We start from the raw sequence: 21,356 nt of genomic DNA, 5'->3' as shown, positions 1-21,356 counted from the left end.
TTTTTTCATATACGCCCCTTGAATATTTTTATTTAGTATTTTTATCGATACTTATTTCTCAGTCCCTCGAATATATACGCCCCTTGAATTTTTTAGAATTTTTTTCATGTACTCGAAGCAAAATCATAGTAAATAATATTATTAATATTTCACTCAGTTTTCTTGCTCATTATAGGCGAATGGCGAATGACTTGGCTGCATGGTTGTTATATATGGATGTTTTCATAAATAAATTCCGAATCTAATCTGCCACGGCAATAAATAATTTTTTCTCAAGGTTCCAAATTTCACGGTGACTTGGCTGTAGTGTTGAAATCTTTATTTATGTATTTGGTCATGGTTCATGAATATTTTTAGAGGAACACGAGACTTTGAAGTGTCTTAGCTTAGTTAAGTTTTTAATTCCACAAAAAATCCCTGATATTAATTTCAATCTGAGCACTCTCACTTTTAATTTTTTTTTCTAAATAAGTTTTTCATAAAATATTTTTATCAAATATAGTTTAGAATTTAATTTTTATTTTTATTTAGTTCATTAAAATATTATGATTTTTATTTAACTTTATTTAAATATCATTATTAATTAGTTCATTACTTGGTACTCTTAGTTACGAGTTTTTATCCTTTTAAAACAAGGGATTAAATAATAATAAAAATTGTCATATCTATAATTCTAGAGAGATTAAATAAAAAAAGGTAACGTCTAGAAAGACTAAGTAAAAAAAAAAAAAACTATCAATAATATAATATATTAAAAAAAATAAAAAGAATAAAAACTTAATCTTGTTTTAAGAGGGTGGTTGGGGATTTCGACCATAAAGGGACCGAAAATGCAACCCTAAATCCTTAATACCGTACTATGTGACAGCCTGTATGTAAACCGTGGGTCCAGATATTTTTCTCCTGGCAAATTGCATGCTTGAGTTGGCACCACAAAGATTCAAAATTAATGTGTTCCCCATAAATAAGAAATGCAGGAATTAAATTGGAAGTAATTAGGGAAGACAAAGCAACAAGAAAACCCGGATATCAAATACTTTTTTTTCTTAGAAACCACCAATATTTTTTATTGGAGATAATATTCTTGTTTGACATTGTTCAACTAATATGGAATATGGATGAAAAAAAAATTCTTCTAAATATTCAACCAAGTTCCAGTTGCGTATCTGGATCAAATACTTTGCATCAATTTAAAGAGTACGAGTACAAACAATTACTAAAAAGTTTTATATGCTCAAAAATTACATTTGCTATTGTATTTATCTTCATCGGTGTTGTTTTTATTTAACAAGAAACAATCGATTAATATAAAAATTAATTTATATTATTATTATATATATTATAAATGTCGATATACATGATATTCATATAAAAAATAATGATTTTTAATTAGATAAAAATCATATTGATGTACCTCTGACGTGCTGGAAAGGAGGTTCTCGCACAGGGCATTTCAAACTACAAAGTGAGTTGCTATTAGAATCTCAGAAGGCTGTTATGGTGAAATTAATAGAAACTTTGATGGGCATATTCTGGCGGGGAATCGAAGGATAATAACTGCAGAATTCATTGGATGTGCTAGGAACGCCTATTTTAGTCAAAGAAAAATGAGTTTGATTGAATGGGTTTTCGTGGATTTAGTGTCATTGTTAAGCTTTAAAACTTAGGGAAGCAATGTTGGAGGCTTATCACAAGTGAGGACTCTCTGCTGATGGCCCGCTGAGGAAAATCCTCAAGAATGGAATATTATGTGAGATTTTTTTTTTTTTTACTTACATAAGTTTTTGGTCCTATAAAATAGATTTTTTTTTAGCTATTTAAAGATTTTTATTTTGATTTTAGATTTTCCAAGAATTTGGCAAAACATTGAGAAAAAGTTTAAGCACTATAAAAAGATTTTATACTACTATATATCTCTGATCGTAAATCATTATATGATATGATAAGTTTATTAGTTAAAACTAGAGGAGGTGGTACACCATACACAAATAATATCCCTTACATTGATCTTCAGTTATATGTAAAATCAGTTATATAATCGATTATAAATAGATAATCAGTTATAGTTATTTTAACCACTTTTGAAGTATAATATTAGGGTGAGAACCACTGTGGATAATATATAGTATTAATGAGCACCAAATGAATCCAACGATGAAAAAAAAAACAGTGCATGATGGACCACCTTAATGTGGTACCTCGGGTTTTGATCACTTTATAGTAATTATTTTAAAAGCCATATTAATCATAATTTTATTTAATTAGCAGTATAATTTTTTTTACATCAATATATATATATATAAATTAGACTCTTATTCAATTGTCAAAATTGATATATACATGAGAGAAGCACTTTCTTAAAAGATGACAAATGGTATGCATATTAATCATCTACAAATCTAATAAATATGTCGAGTCAGTGTGATGATTATCCAAAATTAATATTATCCCTAAAGTAAACAAATTGTATGAACAAATCCTCAATTATTAAAAATTATATTAAATGTTACTCTAAGTATTAAAAAATCCTTCAAATTTTTCATAGATGTTAGTAAAATATACCAATGTAGATACTAAATTGATAGATCTTTAATATTTTATGGATTACTTATAGAATTTTATTACTTTAAGGATTATTTAGGAGACATGGTAATACTTAAGGGTGAAAATTGATGGCTTGCTCAAACAAAATTCAAAATAGAACCATGTAATATTTATTATCTTCTCTATGTAAAATGTCTAAAATCATTTTTAGGCTAATTATTCATTTCTTATTTATTATCTTCTCACTTAAAATAATTATTTAAGATTTTTTTAGCTTGAATAAATTTTAATTTTCTTTTCTAGATTGATATGTAGATTATGTATAAAATATAACACAACGGGAGGAACATTTTGTTTTATAAAAGAAAGTAGGAAAACTTATGTTGTTTAGGTGTTGTGGCCCACAGTAGGAAAATGCTCATTAAATTAGTTAAGTGAAAAAAGATAGTAAAAAAAGAGCAAAACAAATTTATATAAAAATATTATAACAATAATTAAAAAAAATTTAAATTATAATGCAACCTAATTTCTTTCAAGTAATTTTCATTTTAAGGCGATTTAAGAAAAAATGTTCATGAGGTACGTCTAATTAAAGTTTTCTTCATACTTGGTGGAAAATATTCATTCCCGTTTGTTTTATTCATATTTTCTATGTTAAATAAAATAAAACATTCAATAAATTAGTTAAATTGATTATAACAGTGAATCAAAATATATAATTTGACCATAATGATTAATATATTAATGTGTTTTTAGGTAAAGAAATTTGTTTAGGTGCTGTGACCCATAGTTTACAGTGTAATGTAGTGGAGACTCTGCCTACACATTTAAATTCCCCATATATATCGCATTTAAACCCAAATTTCTAGGGATGCACTGATTGATTGGAAAAAAAAAATTCAACACTTTGACAAGCATGCTTGAAGTGGAGGAGATTCTTGCAAGGAAACATGGTGACTTAGGGTGTTCCCTCTCATTCCCTAAAATAATTTTCACTGGTAGGATACCCTTGAGTACGGGTAATATCACTCTCCACGCGTTAAAGAAAGAATGTGAGAGAGATGAAATAAAGGATATAATGGGTATTTAAGATTTAAAAAGAAAGATTGGGATTCACTTATCAAAAAGGAGGGTGCAATTAGCAAGTGTCAGTAAATAAAGGAGGCTATTAGTAATTTCCAGTGGACATTGTTTTGTTATATAGATAGTAGATAATTAAGAAAAAGTAAATTATATGGTGGACCATCTTCCATGTGGTTTCACTGGTGGACCATAAAAGTAGATCGTCAGATAAATTAGTTAAATATTGGACGCACAAGATCAAATATTGGTGACTTATTACAAAAAAAGTTGAGTTTTGCAAGTTAGCCCTTGGATAAAAGCATTGCTTGAGGTTAATTTGCAGATTTTTATTTAAAAGATTGGGGTAATTGAAACCCTAACGTAGTACCACGGTAACGCGATATGACGAAGTCACATGTTAACTTCTATCAGAAATGTTGGAGAAAGTTCGAATTCTGACGTGGGAATGGTCATGGCTGCCGGTAAGTTTTCACATTCTTTATCAGATTGGATTTTAAATCCAATGGAGTTTATTGACAGCTTTGATGATTTATGGAAAAGATAAAGTTTAGGAGCAAGTTTTTATATCAACAACCAGCAGGAGAATATGCTCGAACAGATGGTGGACACACAAGTTTGCAGCTACCATGTGCTTAATTGTCACAAGCAGTATATATAATAAAAGGAATATTGATCTGGGTTGCGTTTCGTTTTGGTTAATAATGGCTTTGATTATGTACATTTCCCTGGAATGGAAATTCTTGGAACATTGAATGGTTTGAAGTGCAGAAATATGCTAAAAAAGGAAGCTTCAAGAGAAGTTTTATTTGTTTACTCACTTTTGAAGCTGCAATTTTTGTACTATGATATTTGTACTCTGGCTTGGTTTATGCATTTCTTGTGCTAAAATTGGGTTTTCTTTAATAAAGACATTCTTTTTGCCTTTTATAAAAACACGTTGATTTATGAAAATTTTATTGTCGAATGAAATTGTTTATTTAATGCACGAAGACGACAAGTGCACAAACAATATGATTTCGAAACAACTTTTTAGAAATCGTCATTCATGTTGAACTTGTAGCTCTTCCAAAACATCAAGGAGGTGGTGATGGAGGGGCTTGAGATTTGATATGTCTTTCATCCTTTGAAGGAGGAGTTGGTGGGGATGCAAGAGGTCCCAACACAAACACACGCAGCTGTTCACTCAATTCAACAGACTTTATTTTGAACCAAACATAAGTATTTACATAATATTTTAAAAAGGACCACTTAAAAAGTTGGAGTTGATCAACAATTAATTGTTTTCAAGATGCATAAGATGAAAGTGAAAAGGCCTTATCCATGGAAAAGATAAGAATTTACATTAATTTTTTTTATAAAATTAAGTGGATAATGCAGTCTCTAATGTTGGAATTTCTAAATTGAAAATGAAATGAGTTGCAGGTTGGTGGGTCAACATGCTAAAAACTATATATATATATTACATAATAAATATTAAAGAAAACTTAAATAAATTACTTTATTCTGAATAATGAATTATTTAGATAAAAATAAAATAAAAAATCCTAAAAAAAAATTAACATCAAATGCATGAAGTAAATCAAACAAAATTCCTATTTGAGAGACTTCTAAAATTCCAAATCCTAACGGAATATAAAAATAAAAATTAATAATTAAAAAAACGGGCTGGTGGATTGTTCCTCCCCGATCCATCCTCTACCCATGTTTTAACAGATCAAGCAAGGTGGGTCAGAACTCAGAAATAGGTTAATGGGTTGAAAATCTCAACCCGCTTGCCAAAGAAACATACAGACCAAAACATTGGACCAGTGTGTTTAACCCACTTTGTCACTCCTATTCATACACTAAATAGCAAATGCACTAAATAGCAAGCACAAGAAATTGTGTTACATGTCATAGATGCTCGAAGAGGGCTAATTAAGCAAAACAATGCACGCAAGATTCCTTGTACATACAATGGTACAACTATAATTGCTAAAAATGCCTTTTTAGAGTTGATACTGAATTTTAAATTAAAAAAAAAAAACTGATTCTTAAAGACTGAAACCATTTCCTATTCTAGTTTTCCCTTCAGGCTGCATGACTCATGACTCCTAGGAAGTCTGACTTCAACAAAATTAAGCCGAATTTTCTAATTTTCTATTTGCAAATATCTGTATGTTTCCAAACGACAGATGAAGTTCTGCCACACTTTCCCCCCTCTCCCTAATAAATAAACGTACGCATTAGGGAACAATAAAAGATTTTTGCATTTTGTTGTCTTTCAACAAGAACAGATTACAAAATGTGGAACTATGTAAAATTGCTCTAGAAGAAATTCAATAACGGGTGATTGAGATCCCTGGCCATATCTGGAAGCTCTACACTATACCTCTTCATAAATAACTAAGGCATGTCCACATAACAAATGAATCCAGTCATCTCAAATCTCCATCCTGCCCTCTACTAGACCCATGAACTACTCATCCCAATCTCTAATTTTTTATGTCAAAACCCGAATAAGGGTTTTCTTTTCCTTTATTTTTTCCCCCAAATTGAAGGGTACGTGTAACAGCGATACCGGTATATACACTCTGCCACCACAGTGCCACCTCCCAGCTGCATATCAGATCTTATGCTCAAACTTTGTGTAAATTGATTACACATGTGCCATCTTTTCTCCAAGGGGTATTTCCAAGGAAAAAGTTCAGCAGTATCTTATCTATCAAACAATCTGAGAGACGTTTAGAGGTGGTGGTTATGTCTCTGTCTGGCATAAACAATCAGGCAAGGGATTAGCATAAAAGGCTTCTTCTGACCGAAACCTGTCCATGTGCTTTGTTCCAGAAATTGGCCCTTTTCTCTTCCTGGGAGAACCAAGTCTGTGCAACACATGTAACAAATGAAAAACCAAATAGAGGTTCACCTTGTGATCAGTATATTATAAAAACAAGTAACATAGAAACAGACTCTTCAGTAGGTTAAATGAGGAAGATAATACCAAATCTTATGTCATGTACTTGACAAACATGCTAATTCCCCAGAGAGAGGAAAAACATTATTGCCAACCTGCTGTCAGTGTTTGGCTAATACTCTTACCTATGAAGCTTGATATCTAGTTTTGACCATACTCCATACAAAGTAAATCAAATGACCTGTCTTACTAATGGTCTATGGAGAGGACGTGCCAAGAATAACTAATAATCATGGCAAGTAGATTTATCATTTATGATTATGATATGATACAATCATGTATGAAGGAGAGTAATAAAACAATAACTATAAAAGTGGAAGAACCATAAACACAAATATATAGTATATACATACATATTTGAACATCCATTAAATTAATTAAAACATAAACTAAAGGCTTTCCCAATCACATACCGTCTTCTGTGGAGATCAATAATCCTATTTGATAGTTTCTTCCCCTCAGTTATTATTCCCTGATCCAGTTTATCGAACAGATGAACAAGGGCTTTCCTAATTAAAATGAGATGACAGACAGAACAGCTTTGTAATGGATGATTTCAAAGAGTTTATCAGACAATTTTTAAAGATCAATAAGTTGATCTGCAACATAAAGAAAATACAGCCTTACTTGTCTGGAGATACTGTTCTTCCACGTCGAAGAAAACGGCGATGACCCTCAACAGCCTTTGCCATATTTCCGGAATAAGAAGGTATAAATACATCACTTTCAATAGATACAATATAGTCAAGAGCAGCCATTTGGGATGCATGATTAGAAAAAGGTTCAAGCTCTTCTATGGATGCCAACTTTTCCTGAAAATAATCACAGGAAGGTTAGGTTAATCAACATGATACAAATGCTTCTCAGCAGGCTGCTATTGCCCAGAAAAGCAGGACTCAGCTTTTATATTAAGCTAGTTGAACACAACAATATATATTATCTTCATCTTTATTTGACTGTTAATGCAAGTGAGTGGGTAAAAGAAGCTATTAGACACCCAAGGAGGAGGAAAGAAAAAAGTTTTGTAATCATCAATAATGGAGCAATCACTTTTCAGTAGTTTCCACAATAACAGAAAAGTTATGATAATTAGCCCTTTACAATCCAGCTCAACCCAGGTGCTTTTTAGCATTGTATTAGTAGAATACTCTAGAAATTGTTTGCTCATAATGCATTAACCCCAGGCAATTTAGACTTCTTGCCAAAAGGTCAGTGCCTACTTTTAGAGTTTTCCTCCCTATCAAATAGAAACCTCTGATCGAAATCATGACAGCATTTATGTAATTTAATAGAGACATGACCAGATGAGCTTAACCAAACACTATATGTTACTAAACATGCAGTGTCCTACTTATGATGTAGCTCCCAAGTCCCCATACATTTAAACAATGTGGGAAGGGGCAATCTTTTTATTTTAGGTTTCCATGTCAAAACATCTTAACCTTTTAACACTACTTTCTTTTCAACAAAAATAAAAGGGAGGAGAACATGACATTATATAAACTTCCCCCAAAAAAACATCAATTATTAGTCAATACATTATCAACCTAAGTTACAAGTTGATCTTGATTAGATAGTAGATACAGAAAATACCAATGTTTGACCAAACTTCATCTACTAAATATGATTAGTAGGCTATATCAAATGTCAACAATATATTGAAACACAGTATTGCAATTCCTTACCTTGCTCATCAACAATGGATATCGGGAATGCAGTTCAGCCATGTGGGACTCGCCCCCATATATCTCTCCAGCAGCAATATATATTGGAGTTGTTGATGGGTATCCGAGAGCGGTAAGAAAAATCCCAACTTCCTTTGGAGTTAAGGAGCAAAGCCCTTTGGACCTCTGTTCTATTGGATCAATGTCCTTTATTTTCCAATAGGAAATGTTCTCTCTACATGATTGGCATGTGATAATTTTCAAACATCATATATGAGAAAAGACATGAGATTCAATTAAGCAATTTGAAGTATCATAGTTCCATACCTGATCAACCGTAGCTCTTCAGCTTCAACTAGAGATAAATCATGGGTGCACCCACTAAATGCGAGCATATCCTTCTCATAACGCAAATGCAATGCAATATAGAGACCAAATGACCTCATCCTCTCCACCAACAACTACACGGACCCAAAATATATTAAATAATGAAAAAAAAAAATCCTAAAGTACTAGCTCAAGTAGGAGATTAAAAACAAAGAAACCAATAAGAGTTGAGATCTCTTTAAATACTTTTCCCATTTGTTCAATGAGAGGAGAGAAGTGAAGTGCTTCATAACAAGCCCGGCAGCGAAGCTTCTGAATGTCTGGAGGTAGATTGTTGTTTGCTAATCGTGAATCAGATTTGGAAGCTCGAATAACCTTAAGGTGTTATAATTAATTAGATGATTGCAGAATATGTATGAAATAAGGCAAATAAACAGAAACACAAAACTGTATAAAACAATAACTTCCAACATACATACTTGGTAATCTTCCCACAAGCTAGCAATCTCATTCTCATAGTAATCCATGCCAGACCAGCTTATGAATTGCTTGACCACTCTGGTTGCATTAACCAATTCTTTGGGAAGTTTCTTAATGATTTTTACATCATTAGCTAGAGAATTCATAAAATGCTCTTCGTCAAAAATATCAGAGAAATTGCTGAAAATAAAATTATAAAATTCAATTAAGTGATATCCAATACAGAGAGAGAAGACATAAATGAAAAAATAATAGTAAAGGGCAGAATTGAAAAATACCTAGTATCTTGCCAAAATGACCTTTTATCAAGTTCTGGAATTACAAGAGTGGCATTTATGATTCGAGCTACTGCTACCATATCACATATCTGCAGCAAAGGGCACAAATCTTCAGCAAACAATGGAATTGGACATCCAAAATTGAAAAATTCAATATTCCATGTATGAGTAATTTAGAGTGTGAGAGAGAGGTCAGACCCCAGAACGCATTTGGTTGAGCCCGCCATTTGTATGAACTAAAAGATATCCTCGCGATTCGGCAGGAGCTGAATAAACATTTATTACTCAAAGTACCAAAACAATTCATACTTGCAAGTTGCAGCCTACAAGGAAAGTCTAAGTTCCTTACTGGTGTAATTAGGTGTAGGGTTTGTACAGGGCAGAAACCCATGATTTGATGGAGTCTTCCACAGCTTCTGGTAATCAAAATTCCCTCTTGAACCACTCAACTGTCAAATCACAAGGAGCGAAAACATGAATGATGTATAATTTAAATATATATATATATATATATATATATATATATATATATATATATATATATATCTTCCTACATACATGATACACCAACTGCCTCTAGACATGTGCTAAAACTAAATCAATTAAGTTTAAAGTCACATAATTACACATCAGATGAGATTTCATAAACATTAACAATGAGCAAAACCAAATTCTCTTCTATTTCTTCTTCCACCTCATTTCCTTTCAATCTCTATCTTCACTTTCCATCACTTTCTCCCTTCTTTTTCTTTTTTTATTTCTATCCCTCTTTTTCTTCTATCCCATACACCCCATTTTGGGGTGCACTTTTCTCACATCACATAAATAAACGAATAAAAACACGTTTAGTATGAAGCTCATTTTTGCTTAAAATGTACATGATTCTGTTTCTTTATCACATTTTCTAAGCATCCAAACATACGAGACCACCAAATCAGTTACTTGACTGTTGACATGAAGCACAAAACCTTGGGAGTAGGAAGTGGAGCTTTGGATAAATGGGGTGGTGCGAGCTCCCGCGTCCAGCTTTGTGGATCCTGAGTCTGTCAAAATTTGAAAAACAAATGAAAACCTCAAAAATCAGTAACATTAGTCAGGTAGCAATCAACATCACCAAAAACAAAATTTCCCAAAAACAAAATCCAATCCGCAACAAATATTACAGATTAGTTTGTTAGAATTTTAGTTTTGTTAGCAGGAAATTGAACACGGACCTTTCCCCTCTTCTCTTATCCCTTAACCATCCAACCCGCCTTATATCTCCAGTTTTTAAGATTGGTTACTCTAATGGAAGTCTAAGTCTTCTTTAAGTCAACAAAGTACTGAAAATAACAGTGACAACAGAAAAACCCTAAAATAAGCCCAAATTATACCCATAAATTAATAATAGGTTATTCTGCATAATAAAAATAATAACTGTTGGAAAGCACCAAGGAACTCCCTAAACAAAATCAAAGAACCTGGTATAGCAATATGACCCTAAACATTCTTCTTTAATTTAATGAGGGTAATGAGGGAAATGAATAACAAAAAAGAAAGAAAAAACAAACAAACCGTTGAGATCTTGTCGTTGAACCTGTGATCTTTAGAAGAAGGAATAATGTGTACGCGAACAGAGAAGAGAGCCACAAACGCTATGGAGCATATGGCCGCAATTAGCAACTTTCTCAGCACCGCCAACGGAATCCACTTGCGTTTCTGCATTCCACTCTCTCACTTTTGTTTGGGTCACTGATTTAAGCCAAAAGTTAATTAAGACCCTTATTAAATAAAAATTATGATAATAAAAGACTCAATTAGGGGAAGAAGAAAAAGAAGAAGAAGAAAACATGAAATTTGTTGGTTTGTTCGCAGCACTAGTGTTAATCTCTGGGGATGAACACTTGTTGGGGTTGTGAGAGACAGTGATGAGTGTGTTTTGGTTTGGTGAGTTGAAATCGAAGGGCATGAAAAGACAGCAAAAGCGGATTTAAATGCTGTATTTGGTATGGTTTTTGGCTTTTCTCAGTGTTTTGTACAGTGACACTCTGCCACTATGCCGTGGTCTTTTTCATTCGGATTATGTTTTGTTAATATTAAGGACGTAATTTAGTGACAGTATTTTTGTGTGGTTTGGTATAAAAAAAATAATTGAAATTAAAGCTTTACTAGGATGAGTTTGTAAGTAAGAATTAGTATTAAATGTCGACTTAATTAAGGTCATGAAATTTCAATTAGTTTATATATTTGTAGTTAATTGTTTAAATAATCTTCAATTTCATTACATGCATCATTGCATTACTCTTTTAAAAAAATAGTCACTAAATGAGTTTTTTAAGAAGTTTTTTTTTTAAAAAAAAATAAGTTATTTTTTACATTATCTTAATTTTTCAAGGATTTTATCATTAAATTAGTTCATATTATAATGTCATTAAAGTAGTTTTTCAATATATTTACTTCAGTTAAATATGGAAACATTTTAGATTTTTAGAAAACTAATTTGATGACAAAATATTTAAAGACTAACATGGTACACAATTCAAATATTTGAAACACAAAATTCGTGGCCAAAATGTTTGATAAATTATAGGTGCATTTTTAATTATTTCACCTTTTCTTTTAAAAAAATAAAAATATATTTCACCTTTTTCAATTTTTTAATTAAAGTTTTGTTGAGTCCGACTTTAAAAAAATAGGAGTTTTTCTATTGATATAAGGAATAAGTTTTTTTCACTAATATGACGTGATATAGTTGGTAGAGAGTCGTGCTTCGTAAGTATGAAATTAAAAGTTGAATTTCCAAATTTATGTATATGAAATAATAACATATGTTAAAAAAATTAATCTTTTAAATGAATTTTAATACCTTTAATAATTAATCTTTAAGTGTTGGTCAAAGAATATCCTAAGTTTATTTGTGTATCTTCTTAAGTAGTTATTTTTCTTTAATCAAATAATTTTTATTTTCACTTTATTTCTCACATTTTTCTCTTTTTCTTTTACCACTTATTCCCTTTCATTTCCTAGTTTTTCTTTCTCGCAACCAAACACGGATAATGATGTTTGAACAATTAAGTTTTACTATTAGCTTTTGATTTTGATAAAAGCTCTTAAAAGTGTTTCTACTGAAAATTATTTCATCAAGGGCAAAAAGTTGACGTAAAGAATTTATTTGGATAAAATATCCTAAATAAAATATAAATTTATTAATTTTTATGATAATTATTTTAAAACATTTATAATGCGAATTGCTTTATAAGTTAATTAAAAAAAATATGATTTTGATATGTCATATCTGATATTGAGTTTCTTAAAATTAGAGAGTTGTTTATACATGTAACTATTAATCATGAGTTGTTTAAAGAGTTATAAGGTTGATATAGTGGTGAAGGGAGAAAAAAAGAAGGAGAGATTATACTTTTGATTCATCTCACTAAAAAAAATATTATTTTAATGTGTCACATGCGATCTTGAATTTCTTAAAATTAGAAAAAATTATTTATACAAACAACTATTGATAATGAGTTAATATTAAATATAAGAGAGAAAAATATAATATTAGTGAGTTAAACAATTTATTAATAAAAATATCTATTGCAAAGAAAATAAATTAAATTACTTAAAATTAAAGTCACATAAACAGAATTATTTATATGAATACCATTGGAAATTATGTAAGTAGTCATATTAATATTTCTGATTTGCTTACATTGTAAAAAGAATTATATCAAGCATAAAAATTGAAATCTTATTTTACATTTTTTTAATATAAAATAAAAACATATATTTCAACACACACCCATTATTTTTAATTTTCTAGAAATAAAATATTAAAAAAGAATGAAATATGTTAATATGATGTGTGAAGTCTTTGGTACTATTTTGCTACATAGTCTAAGACTAAGTTTAGTGATTTTAGTCGGCAGTAACATAGTTTGGGTAAAATATTTGTGAGGATTGGGTCAGATATGAGACAATCCAATAGTTACAGATTTCTCTGGATAAAGTATATCATGTTCATGTGTGACCTTGTACACTCCACCACATAACTTGAAAAGCTTCCACTTTTCTGCTTTTGCATCTCTCTCTCTCTCTTTCGACACCAAACAAAAATAGTTGTGATTGCATTGCAGCAATGGGTGTCTCCTTCCTCTCAACTTGCCCTTCTCTGCTTCCACTCGTTGCTTATGATACACCACCCTCCGCCAGATACCAACCTCGTTCAGTAAGTTTCCACTTTGCTTTACTTGTGTCTCTTAACACACGTACAATGCAGTTGCAAATCATGCAAGTTCATGGATGCTGTTATGTCGCATTGTGAATGAATTATGGGAAATGGCTATGGAATTTTGCATTGATATGACAAAGAAATACTCCATTTTTTTATCGCCAAATGTTAGTTTGCTAGAATGCTAGTTTTGTTAACAGAGAGGATGAAACCCGTGACGTTTCTCGTCTTTCCTTCTCCCTTAACCATTGAATCTACCTTATATCTCCAATACTCGATCATTATAACTTATAGAGTGTTTCTTACTTGTCGTTAAGTCAGTTATAAGTTATAACCTTTGTTTATTCAATGTGTTCTTAGGTGTCCATTTGTTGTAATAAAACCATAAGCGATGTTAGTGATGGAGAGCCGTTCCATTGGAGAAGGAGAGATGTTCTCAAATGCGCCGGGGCAACCGTTGGCCTGGTAAGAGCCATTCTGCTACAATTTTATAATAAAGTTTTTCTCTTTTTATTTGTTTTTACCCTTTCCATCTGATGAATATGCTTTACTAATATAAACAGAATCATTATTTGTACAACTATTAAGTTCATGTTCTTATGATTTCATGTTTTTTACATGAATTCACTAGTAGGAAATTTGTTCTCACTTAACATTGGTGGGATTGTTATGCTTGCAAATGTTAATTCTGGTCTTGAAACAATGTTATCTTTATTTTGTTCTCTGTTTCTTTTCCTTTCCATATTTGAAGCTCTGTCAAATTTTCTTTGCTTGGTGATGATGAACCTTAAGAGTTACTGCAACAATATTACCAAAAAGGCTAAAATGACCCAGGGATATCTATTTCATTTGCCCCAACACCTATGATTTTAATGGATTAATTATATATGCAAAAAACTAGCTGTAAGTGTAATACTGGTTACTATAATATAGCTTTAGCTTATGTAGAGAATGAGTCACTTAATAACAAAGTAATTAACATGATTCAGATGTCAGTTAGGTAGCTCATATACCTACAAGATGTTTAACACAGCAAGACACCACTGATAAAAGACAGATGGCTGACAAGTAGCTTCTTATCTGCGCAATATGAGATATCAGATGTCAGAAAACAAAAATGAAAATTTCAACTAACAACAAACAAGAGCAACCAATCAAACAAAAAATGAGAGGGAAATGGAAGAAAGTTCTTGCACAAGGATTTTTATGCAGGTTTGATCTCTAACATGGAGGCTACATCTAGTCCCCACCCAATGTGAGGTTTTTCCACTATCTAATAACTTAGTAGTCTTTGAATCATCTAGCCTTAACAATTAGTTGCACCATAACTCTTCACAGTTAGCCCCGCGGTCACTCTCGAACCAATATCCCTAGCTCTGACTGATATGGAATAGAATGGAAAACAAATCCAAGAGTGCTCTCCTGCTAAACCTAGAGTACTCCTCTAGGGCTGAGTGCTTCTTGAACCCAATTTCAGATACACTCTACATATGGAAACATCAAATATCATTCAATAACCAAAGCTGGTTGAGGTTTATGATACATAGACCAACAAATCAAATAATATCCGAAAAAATAAAATCTAAACTAATCAAATCAAAAGACGAGACAAAATTCTTAAATCTAAACTTAACCAAAATCCCTAAATAATAGTTAACTAGATAATAACTCAATCTATATCATACATGCTTGATTAAACACCCACACTCAACTTTACAAGAGATTAAGAAAGATTGAACACTCTCTTTTAGTGTAAATGCATTCAACTAACTAACTGAATGAGTACAAGAAGATTGACTCTTCAAGGAAGCTTTATTGTGGAAAAAAATAAAATTGTCTAGTTAGTTTTTATCCTGTCCAAGGAGCTGACCATTTATAGAAAATGCAGTCATTCCAGCATTCATTTTATCACTGCACAAGGACAAAATTCAAATGAAAAGCCTGTCCTTTAATGACTAATGAGATATTTTCCAAAAGATAGCTTATTGATCTGGGTGCCTCACTTTTTATTACAATATTTGAACATTACAAGATCTTTTGGAAGTGTTTGAGACATTCCACTAGGCTCTAGACTCATTTGGATTAAGATAGTGCATAACCTTTTCAAGTGTCTCATCTAAGTGGTTTTAGACAAAAAAATTGCAGCAACTCATATCAGCACAAAGTCATTGACTCTTAAGTAGATTTACTTCTTAGGCATTTTTCTTTGCAATTTTGTTATGTAATATAATCTTCTACAGATAGGTCCAGCGGTTGTCTTTGAAAAGATCCGTTTCATTTATTATAAAACAAATCTGATATACCTTCAATTCTCTTTAAGGATTTGTACGTCAAGAATCTCAAGATTGCACTAGCTCATCCTTGAACAAACGAACACCTCTTCTTCCCATCGCTTCCAGCATTTCATCTTCTGTTATTTAGAGATAATTTTGCAAAACCTTGCACGACTAAGTCTCAGGACAAAGTCCAAGTGAAATTAGCAAATGCCATCAAGTTTTATGTGTGTGTGTTTTTTTCTTTTGTTCTAAGTTGTATGTTATCATCACAAAGTAGTTCAAGTAGGAAGGCTAACATGTTGCACCATTAGTTTTGCCTCGTGATTAATCCAAATTTTTACAGTCAACATGGAATCCAGTGGCTCTTCATATTTGTTGCCTCCTTTTGTTTCTGTTTTCGTATAGCATCATTGTTCTTTTGAGTATCTAATGCAATAAGTACTTAGTGAATAAGATTGATGTGATGATGAGTTTTGGTCAGTTGTATCTGTTTTCAGGAATTAATTGGAAGCTCCGGATCTCTTGTTGAAATGGCTAATGCTGCTGACCTGATACAGCGCAGACAGCGTTCTGAATTTCAATGTAAGATCCTTTAGGTCTACATGTTCATGTGACTATTAGTCATGTCAAATTCAACTAATCTCTCGTCTTAGCTGAGTTAGTTCTTTCTATTCTTACAGCTAAGATTAAGGAAACACTTTTTACAGCCATAAAGGTATAATATTTGACTTGCATTTAACTGTAAAAATTGACTATACAATTATCCAACTCCTATTATGGATATAATCTAATTTGACATAGGACTTCTTTTCAGGGAAATCCTGATCTTATTCCATCCTTACTGACACTGGCTCTAAATGATGCTTTGACTTATGATAAGGTGAGAAAAACACACAAGTGTGTGCATCTGCGGCATAGTTGTTTTCCATCATTTAAAATGAGTACTGATTGGCAGATGCTTAAGTTTGTAGGCAACAAAATCAGGTGGTCCAAATGGCTCTATACGGTTCAGGTACTTCTTTTCGGTTTTGATATTCATGAGATTGTACTCTATAACTAATAGAACCTAAGGGGGCATTTGATTTGAGAAAATATTTTGTTTTCATTTTCTATTTTTACTTTGTTTCCTATTTTCTGAAGTTTATATGGGAAAAAGTGAAAACAGGAAATGAAAACTAAAAACAATAAAAGAAAAAGTTGTTTTCATTGTTCTCTATACAAACTTCTGAAAAAAGGAAATAAATTGAAAACAAAAAATGTTTTCTCAAACGAAACAACCCCTTGATAATTTACATTCTATGATGTTAACAAATAACCGTAGGTGGATTTTTTTATTCTCTTTATAGAACAGTTTGTCTACTAAATAAGCTACACTGAGATGGTTGTTATTGCTGCATCCATTTCTCTTACTTTTCTAGGTTTTCTCTCTCTCTCTTCTTAGAAGGTGGTTTTTTTTTTTTTTACTTTGGAAGCTGTGCTTCTTAGTTATTAGTAGTGTATCTTAAATTTCTAGTTTCACTAGCAATTTCTGGTCTCCTTCACTTGTGTGCATCAGAAATTTATACTTCATTACTTACTAATAAGTAATAATCATAATTTTTTCTCCTTTTTATTTTTCTAATTCTGCCTGAAGCTCAGAAATAGGTAGACCAGAAAATACAGGGCTTTCAGCAGCCTTGAATTTATTAGAGGAAGCCAAAAAGGAAATAGACTCAGATTCCAAAGGTGGATCCATTTCCTATGCAGATCTGATTCACATTGCAGGTTATACTTTTTATCATCACCTAGTTAATGCTTTATAGTTATTAATAATACTTGTTTCACTTGTATATTCTATGTCAGTTAAATATAACCATTTATTTGAAAATTATTTGTGACTATGGTGGGTAGAAGTTGTGGAGGTATGTTCTAATTCCCCCGACTTCATTGACTTAATTTTTGTAGCACAAAGTGCTGCCAAGGCTACATTTTTAGCTGCTGCCATTCGCAAATGCGGTGGAAAAGAGGAGAAAGGGAAAACACTGTACAATGCATACGGATCAAATGGACAGGTTTGCATATTCTTCACTTATAATCTGCTTAATAACATCTCTATGGTGACAATCCTCAAATGTAGGTTTGTTCGATAATATGCTTAATACTATCTTTACTTATTTGCAAATTCATGCAATTTTTATTGTGAAACAGTGGGGTTTGTTCGATAGACAATTTGGTAGGGCTGATGCTCAAGACCCAGATCCAGAGGGAAGAGTTCCACTATGGGAGAAGGCAAGTGTACAGGAAATGAAAGACAAGTTTGTTGCTGTAGGCTTTGGTCCTCGCCAGGTACTTAACATATTTCATCGCTGTTTTTGCTAACTGAAATGTAGCAAGTCATACATACAATCAAAGATGTATGTACACAGCTCAGAGTAGAAATTGTGATCATGGTTTATATGCTGCAAGTGCAAAGTTCAACTTAGCCTGGCATCAGTTTTTTTCCCTCTTCAGTGTGGCTTTAAAAAGATGAAAGGAGTTTCATATCTAAAACTAAATAAATAAGGTGAAATGACAAAAGCAAGTCTTAACATTTTCACTCTAGCGAGTTCTCTATTAAACAAATTATTTGTCCAGATCATACAAGTCTGTCGAACTATAATGCTATATGATGAATTGATGATTATGCTTTAAAAAGCAGAATCTTTTTGCCTTTGCATATTTTAACTCAAACCGTGTGGAAGTGAGAAGATACCCCTTGACCTTTGTTCCATGACTCATTGGTTTTACCGGTCAATGGCCATACAAATGTTCATATATACTAACAAATTTGTCCTTAAGCCATTCTTGTCACCTTATTCTTGGACTAGCTGTTATCCTTGCAAGTTACATCTTCTCGCTCAAGCTGTTCCTTCCCACCTTTTATTGAACACTTCATAGATCCATTGTTTTTTTACTTTTCTTATTGTATCTTTTTAATACTCACTGTTGCAGACTTTTGGAATGTCAAAAAGGAGATTAGAGGGTAAAATAAATTGGAAAAAAAGCACACATCCTTTAATGTTCCACATACCATAAAAGGGAAGTTGATAACTTGATATTACTAATTCATTTCCTTTTGTGTTTTTGGTCAGCTGGCTGTTTTATCTGCATTCTTAGGTCCTGATCAAAATGCAACAGAAACCTTATTGGCCAGTGATCCTGATGTTGCTCCATGGGTTCAGAAATACCAACGGAGCCGTGAAACTGTCTCTCAGACAGATTATGAGGTAAGTTTATCTATGAATAGCTCCATCCATGGACAGCAATGAAGTTCCTTAAGCTTTTGTTTGTTTGAAAATTCACTTTGTTGTTTTCTTTGGTTTCTTTACTCTCTTTTTTTCAGGTTGACCTGATAACCACTTTCACAAAACTGAGTACCTTGGGCCAACAAATCAACTATGAGGCATATACATATCCTCCCCCAAAGATCGACATTACCAAACTCAAATTGTAAAAGTAAGACACATATGGTAGTACCATATTATCTTCCTCCTCAAGACATTTCAAGTTTTGACTTGTTTATAATTATTCTCTTTTTGTTTTTTTAACTTGAAACTTTGAGCTTCTATGTAATTATTCATGCACATACAGTGAGATAATTAAGAGTGTTCACGAAACCATCTAAATTTGTTACAAACCACTAAACTGATGAATGGCGTGTTTGGAAATGCATTTGGATACAGTTTTGACAGATTATCAGAAGCTACTAGTTTCAATTTTTGCATCTTGATAAATCATTGTTAACTTATTTCCATATACGCGCTAAAAGAGCCAAAAATTAAATAAACTATTAACTGAAAATAAAATTGAAAAAACTGTATTTTTTTTTATTTCATTTGGTTTAGTTTTCATGTTGAAAATCGAATTAATGCAAATATACCCATATATAGTTTTCAAATTTTATCCCTAGATAAATGTTAACCTTATCATGAACATATATATTTGTATTTTTATAACGTAGACTCCAATTTCTTATTAAAAAATTAGGAAATACATAACTGTCTTATATTATAAGTCTAATCTCAGATGAAACTATAATTATAAATACTCATTACTCAGTATTGAATTTGCTTTTATTTATAATTAGAAAAATACATTTTTTCCCATCAAGCGGGGCTAACAAAATTCTTTAAAGGGGCTGTTTCAATGGTCCCAATCCCAAAATTAAGATCCATTGATAATCTGTTATTTTCAATGGTCCCCAAATTCTCACCTATGCTCCATTCGGTTTAATTTTAAGAAAAAAAAATGTGACATTATAAAATATTTGTTGTATTAAAATAAGCATTTCTCAAAAAAAAAAATGAAATAAGCAGCTTAACTACTCTCTTTTTTCCCCTTCAAAAAAACAAAAACAACTATTCTTTTTTCTCTATAGAACATTAATCAATAATCATTAGTAATAGAAGTACCGTTAAAGATTCGCTATATATTTGAATATGTTAAATCCTTCCTTTAAACATACTTTCATCTTTCACTTTATACTATTTTATGCAATGTTATTTTTAAAATTGGAATGGCTATTAAACTAGTGAACACACTGATTTGAAAATTATATATATTTAATAAAAATTGAAAAAAATGTAATTTTTTTATTTGATTTGGTTTAGTTTTCATGTTGAAAATTGAACTAATGTAAATATACTAATATTAATTTTCAAAATTTATCCCTAGATAAATGTTAACTTATCATGAACATATATAAATAATTATGGTTTAAGATTCAATGTTTAATCATAGTCAAATTATATTAATAACAATTATATATATAATATTAAACAAACATTATAATTTTATAACACTAAAATATATTCAGTAAAAAAATAACACTAAACTACTATTTCATAGGTTCTTCATATTCAAAGTTTACATAAAAAGTTAAATCAAATATTATACACGGGTTTTAATTTCAAACCATAAATTATTATTAATATACATTTAAATATTTTAAATCCTTCCTTTAAACCGACTTTCATCTTTCACTTTTTACCTTTTATGCAATGTTTTTAAAATTAGAATGGTAATTAATCATGTTAAAACGATGTATTTGTCCAATTTTGACTAATTTTAGGCTTTTTTTAATTCAGCAAAAAAAAGAATTTTCGTTTTTATTGAATATTGAAACTAAGACCCATGCATTGAAACTAAAACGTTGTAATAAAAATTGGATAAATTTAGTGTATATTGGACAAATACGCTATTTTCATTTTTACTAATTTCTCTTTTCTTCTTTCTACCCTACTTTCTTCCTTCCATCTAGTTCCTTTCCACATCCAAGCATACTGTTTGAATATTCTTTTCGAGGGGGAGAGGATATATTATTTCTCCAAATATTCGATTCTTTTTATAAAAACAAATAAAAAAATGTTTTCCAAAGTTAAACAAAAACTACAGTACATTTTTATACATGTTTGAAAAATATTATTTTCTCAAATAATTACTTAATTGTAAAAACTTGGTAAAAAAAATGACAAAAATAACCACTTTTTCTTTCTAAAGTAACATTGATTTCATCTTGAATTCCGG

At 31.2% G+C, this 21,356-nt stretch overlaps 2 protein-coding genes across 5 annotated transcripts; one reads left to right on the top strand and one right to left on the bottom strand.

The window, feature by feature from the left end:
- Positions 1-5,852: 5,852 nt before the first annotated feature.
- LOC100800040 (O-fucosyltransferase 7) lies at positions 5,853-11,314 on the bottom strand. Of its 3 annotated transcripts, XM_014768689.3 has the most exons (13): positions 11,159-11,314; positions 10,884-11,060; positions 10,298-10,372; positions 9,679-9,778; positions 9,528-9,595; positions 9,330-9,418; positions 9,051-9,231; positions 8,818-8,946; positions 8,572-8,705; positions 8,266-8,479; positions 7,208-7,392; positions 6,994-7,089; positions 5,853-6,488 (listed from the first exon to the last, which is right to left on the bottom strand). In XM_014768689.3, exons 2-13 carry the CDS (start codon positions 11,031-11,033, stop codon positions 6,365-6,367), a joined length of 1,545 nt encoding a protein of 514 aa, XP_014624175.1. In that variant the 5' UTR covers positions 11,034-11,060; positions 11,159-11,314; the 3' UTR covers positions 5,853-6,364. The 3 variants fall into 3 exon arrangements, 2 of the variants coding, with proteins under 2 accessions (XP_014624175.1, XP_003519179.1); XM_003519131.5 differs by having other exon boundaries at positions 10,884-11,309; XR_005887813.1 differs by having other exon boundaries at positions 6,431-6,488; positions 6,994-7,084; positions 10,884-11,309.
- A 1,982-nt stretch (positions 11,315-13,296) lies between these two features.
- LOC100799504 (thylakoid lumenal 29 kDa protein, chloroplastic) lies at positions 13,297-19,450 on the top strand. 2 transcript variants are annotated; one of them, XM_003519130.4, is made up of 11 exons: positions 13,297-13,533; positions 13,897-14,001; positions 16,310-16,394; positions 16,493-16,527; positions 16,627-16,692; positions 16,784-16,824; positions 17,446-17,576; positions 17,757-17,863; positions 18,000-18,137; positions 18,923-19,057; positions 19,174-19,450. In XM_003519130.4, exons 1-11 carry the CDS (start codon positions 13,444-13,446, stop codon positions 19,282-19,284), a joined length of 1,044 nt encoding a protein of 347 aa, XP_003519178.1. In that variant the 5' UTR covers positions 13,297-13,443; the 3' UTR covers positions 19,285-19,450. The 2 variants fall into 2 exon arrangements, with proteins under 2 accessions (XP_003519178.1, XP_014624174.1); XM_014768688.2 differs by lacking the exon at positions 13,297-13,533 and having other exon boundaries at positions 16,294-16,394.
- The last annotated feature ends 1,906 nt before the right edge of the window (positions 19,451-21,356 follow it).

Source organism: Glycine max, chromosome 2, assembly GCF_000004515.6.
Source record: "Glycine max cultivar Williams 82 chromosome 2, Glycine_max_v4.0, whole genome shotgun sequence".
In the NCBI taxonomy this organism is placed as follows: Eukaryota; Viridiplantae; Streptophyta; class Magnoliopsida; order Fabales; family Fabaceae; genus Glycine; species Glycine max.
Note: the sequence above shows the minus strand (reverse complement) of the source record. Positions and strands in the feature narration are given on the sequence as shown.

What these genes read in the sequence shown, in the direction of transcription:
- LOC100800040 (XM_014768689.3), bottom strand. Translation starts at nt 11,033, where the DNA reads ATGCAGAAACGCAAGTGGATTCCGTTGGCGGTGCTGAGAAAGTTGCTA. An exon ending in TCATTTTGGCAAGATACTAG is followed by an intron (nt 9,232 to 9,329) that starts GTATTTTTCAAT and finishes TTTTATTTTCAG; the next exon opens with CAATTTCTCTGATATTTTTG. An exon ending in ATTGATCTCCACAGAAGACG is followed by an intron (nt 6,489 to 6,993) that starts GTATGTGATTGG and finishes TGTGTTGCACAG; the next exon opens with ACTTGGTTCTCCCAGGAAGA.
- LOC100799504 (XM_003519130.4), top strand. Translation starts at nt 13,444, where the DNA reads ATGGGTGTCTCCTTCCTCTCAACTTGCCCTTCTCTGCTTCCACTCGTT. An exon ending in CCGGGGCAACCGTTGGCCTG is followed by an intron (nt 14,002 to 16,309) that starts GTAAGAGCCATT and finishes ATCTGTTTTCAG; the next exon opens with GAATTAATTGGAAGCTCCGG. An exon ending in CATACGGATCAAATGGACAG is followed by an intron (nt 17,864 to 17,999) that starts GTTTGCATATTC and finishes ATTGTGAAACAG; the next exon opens with TGGGGTTTGTTCGATAGACA.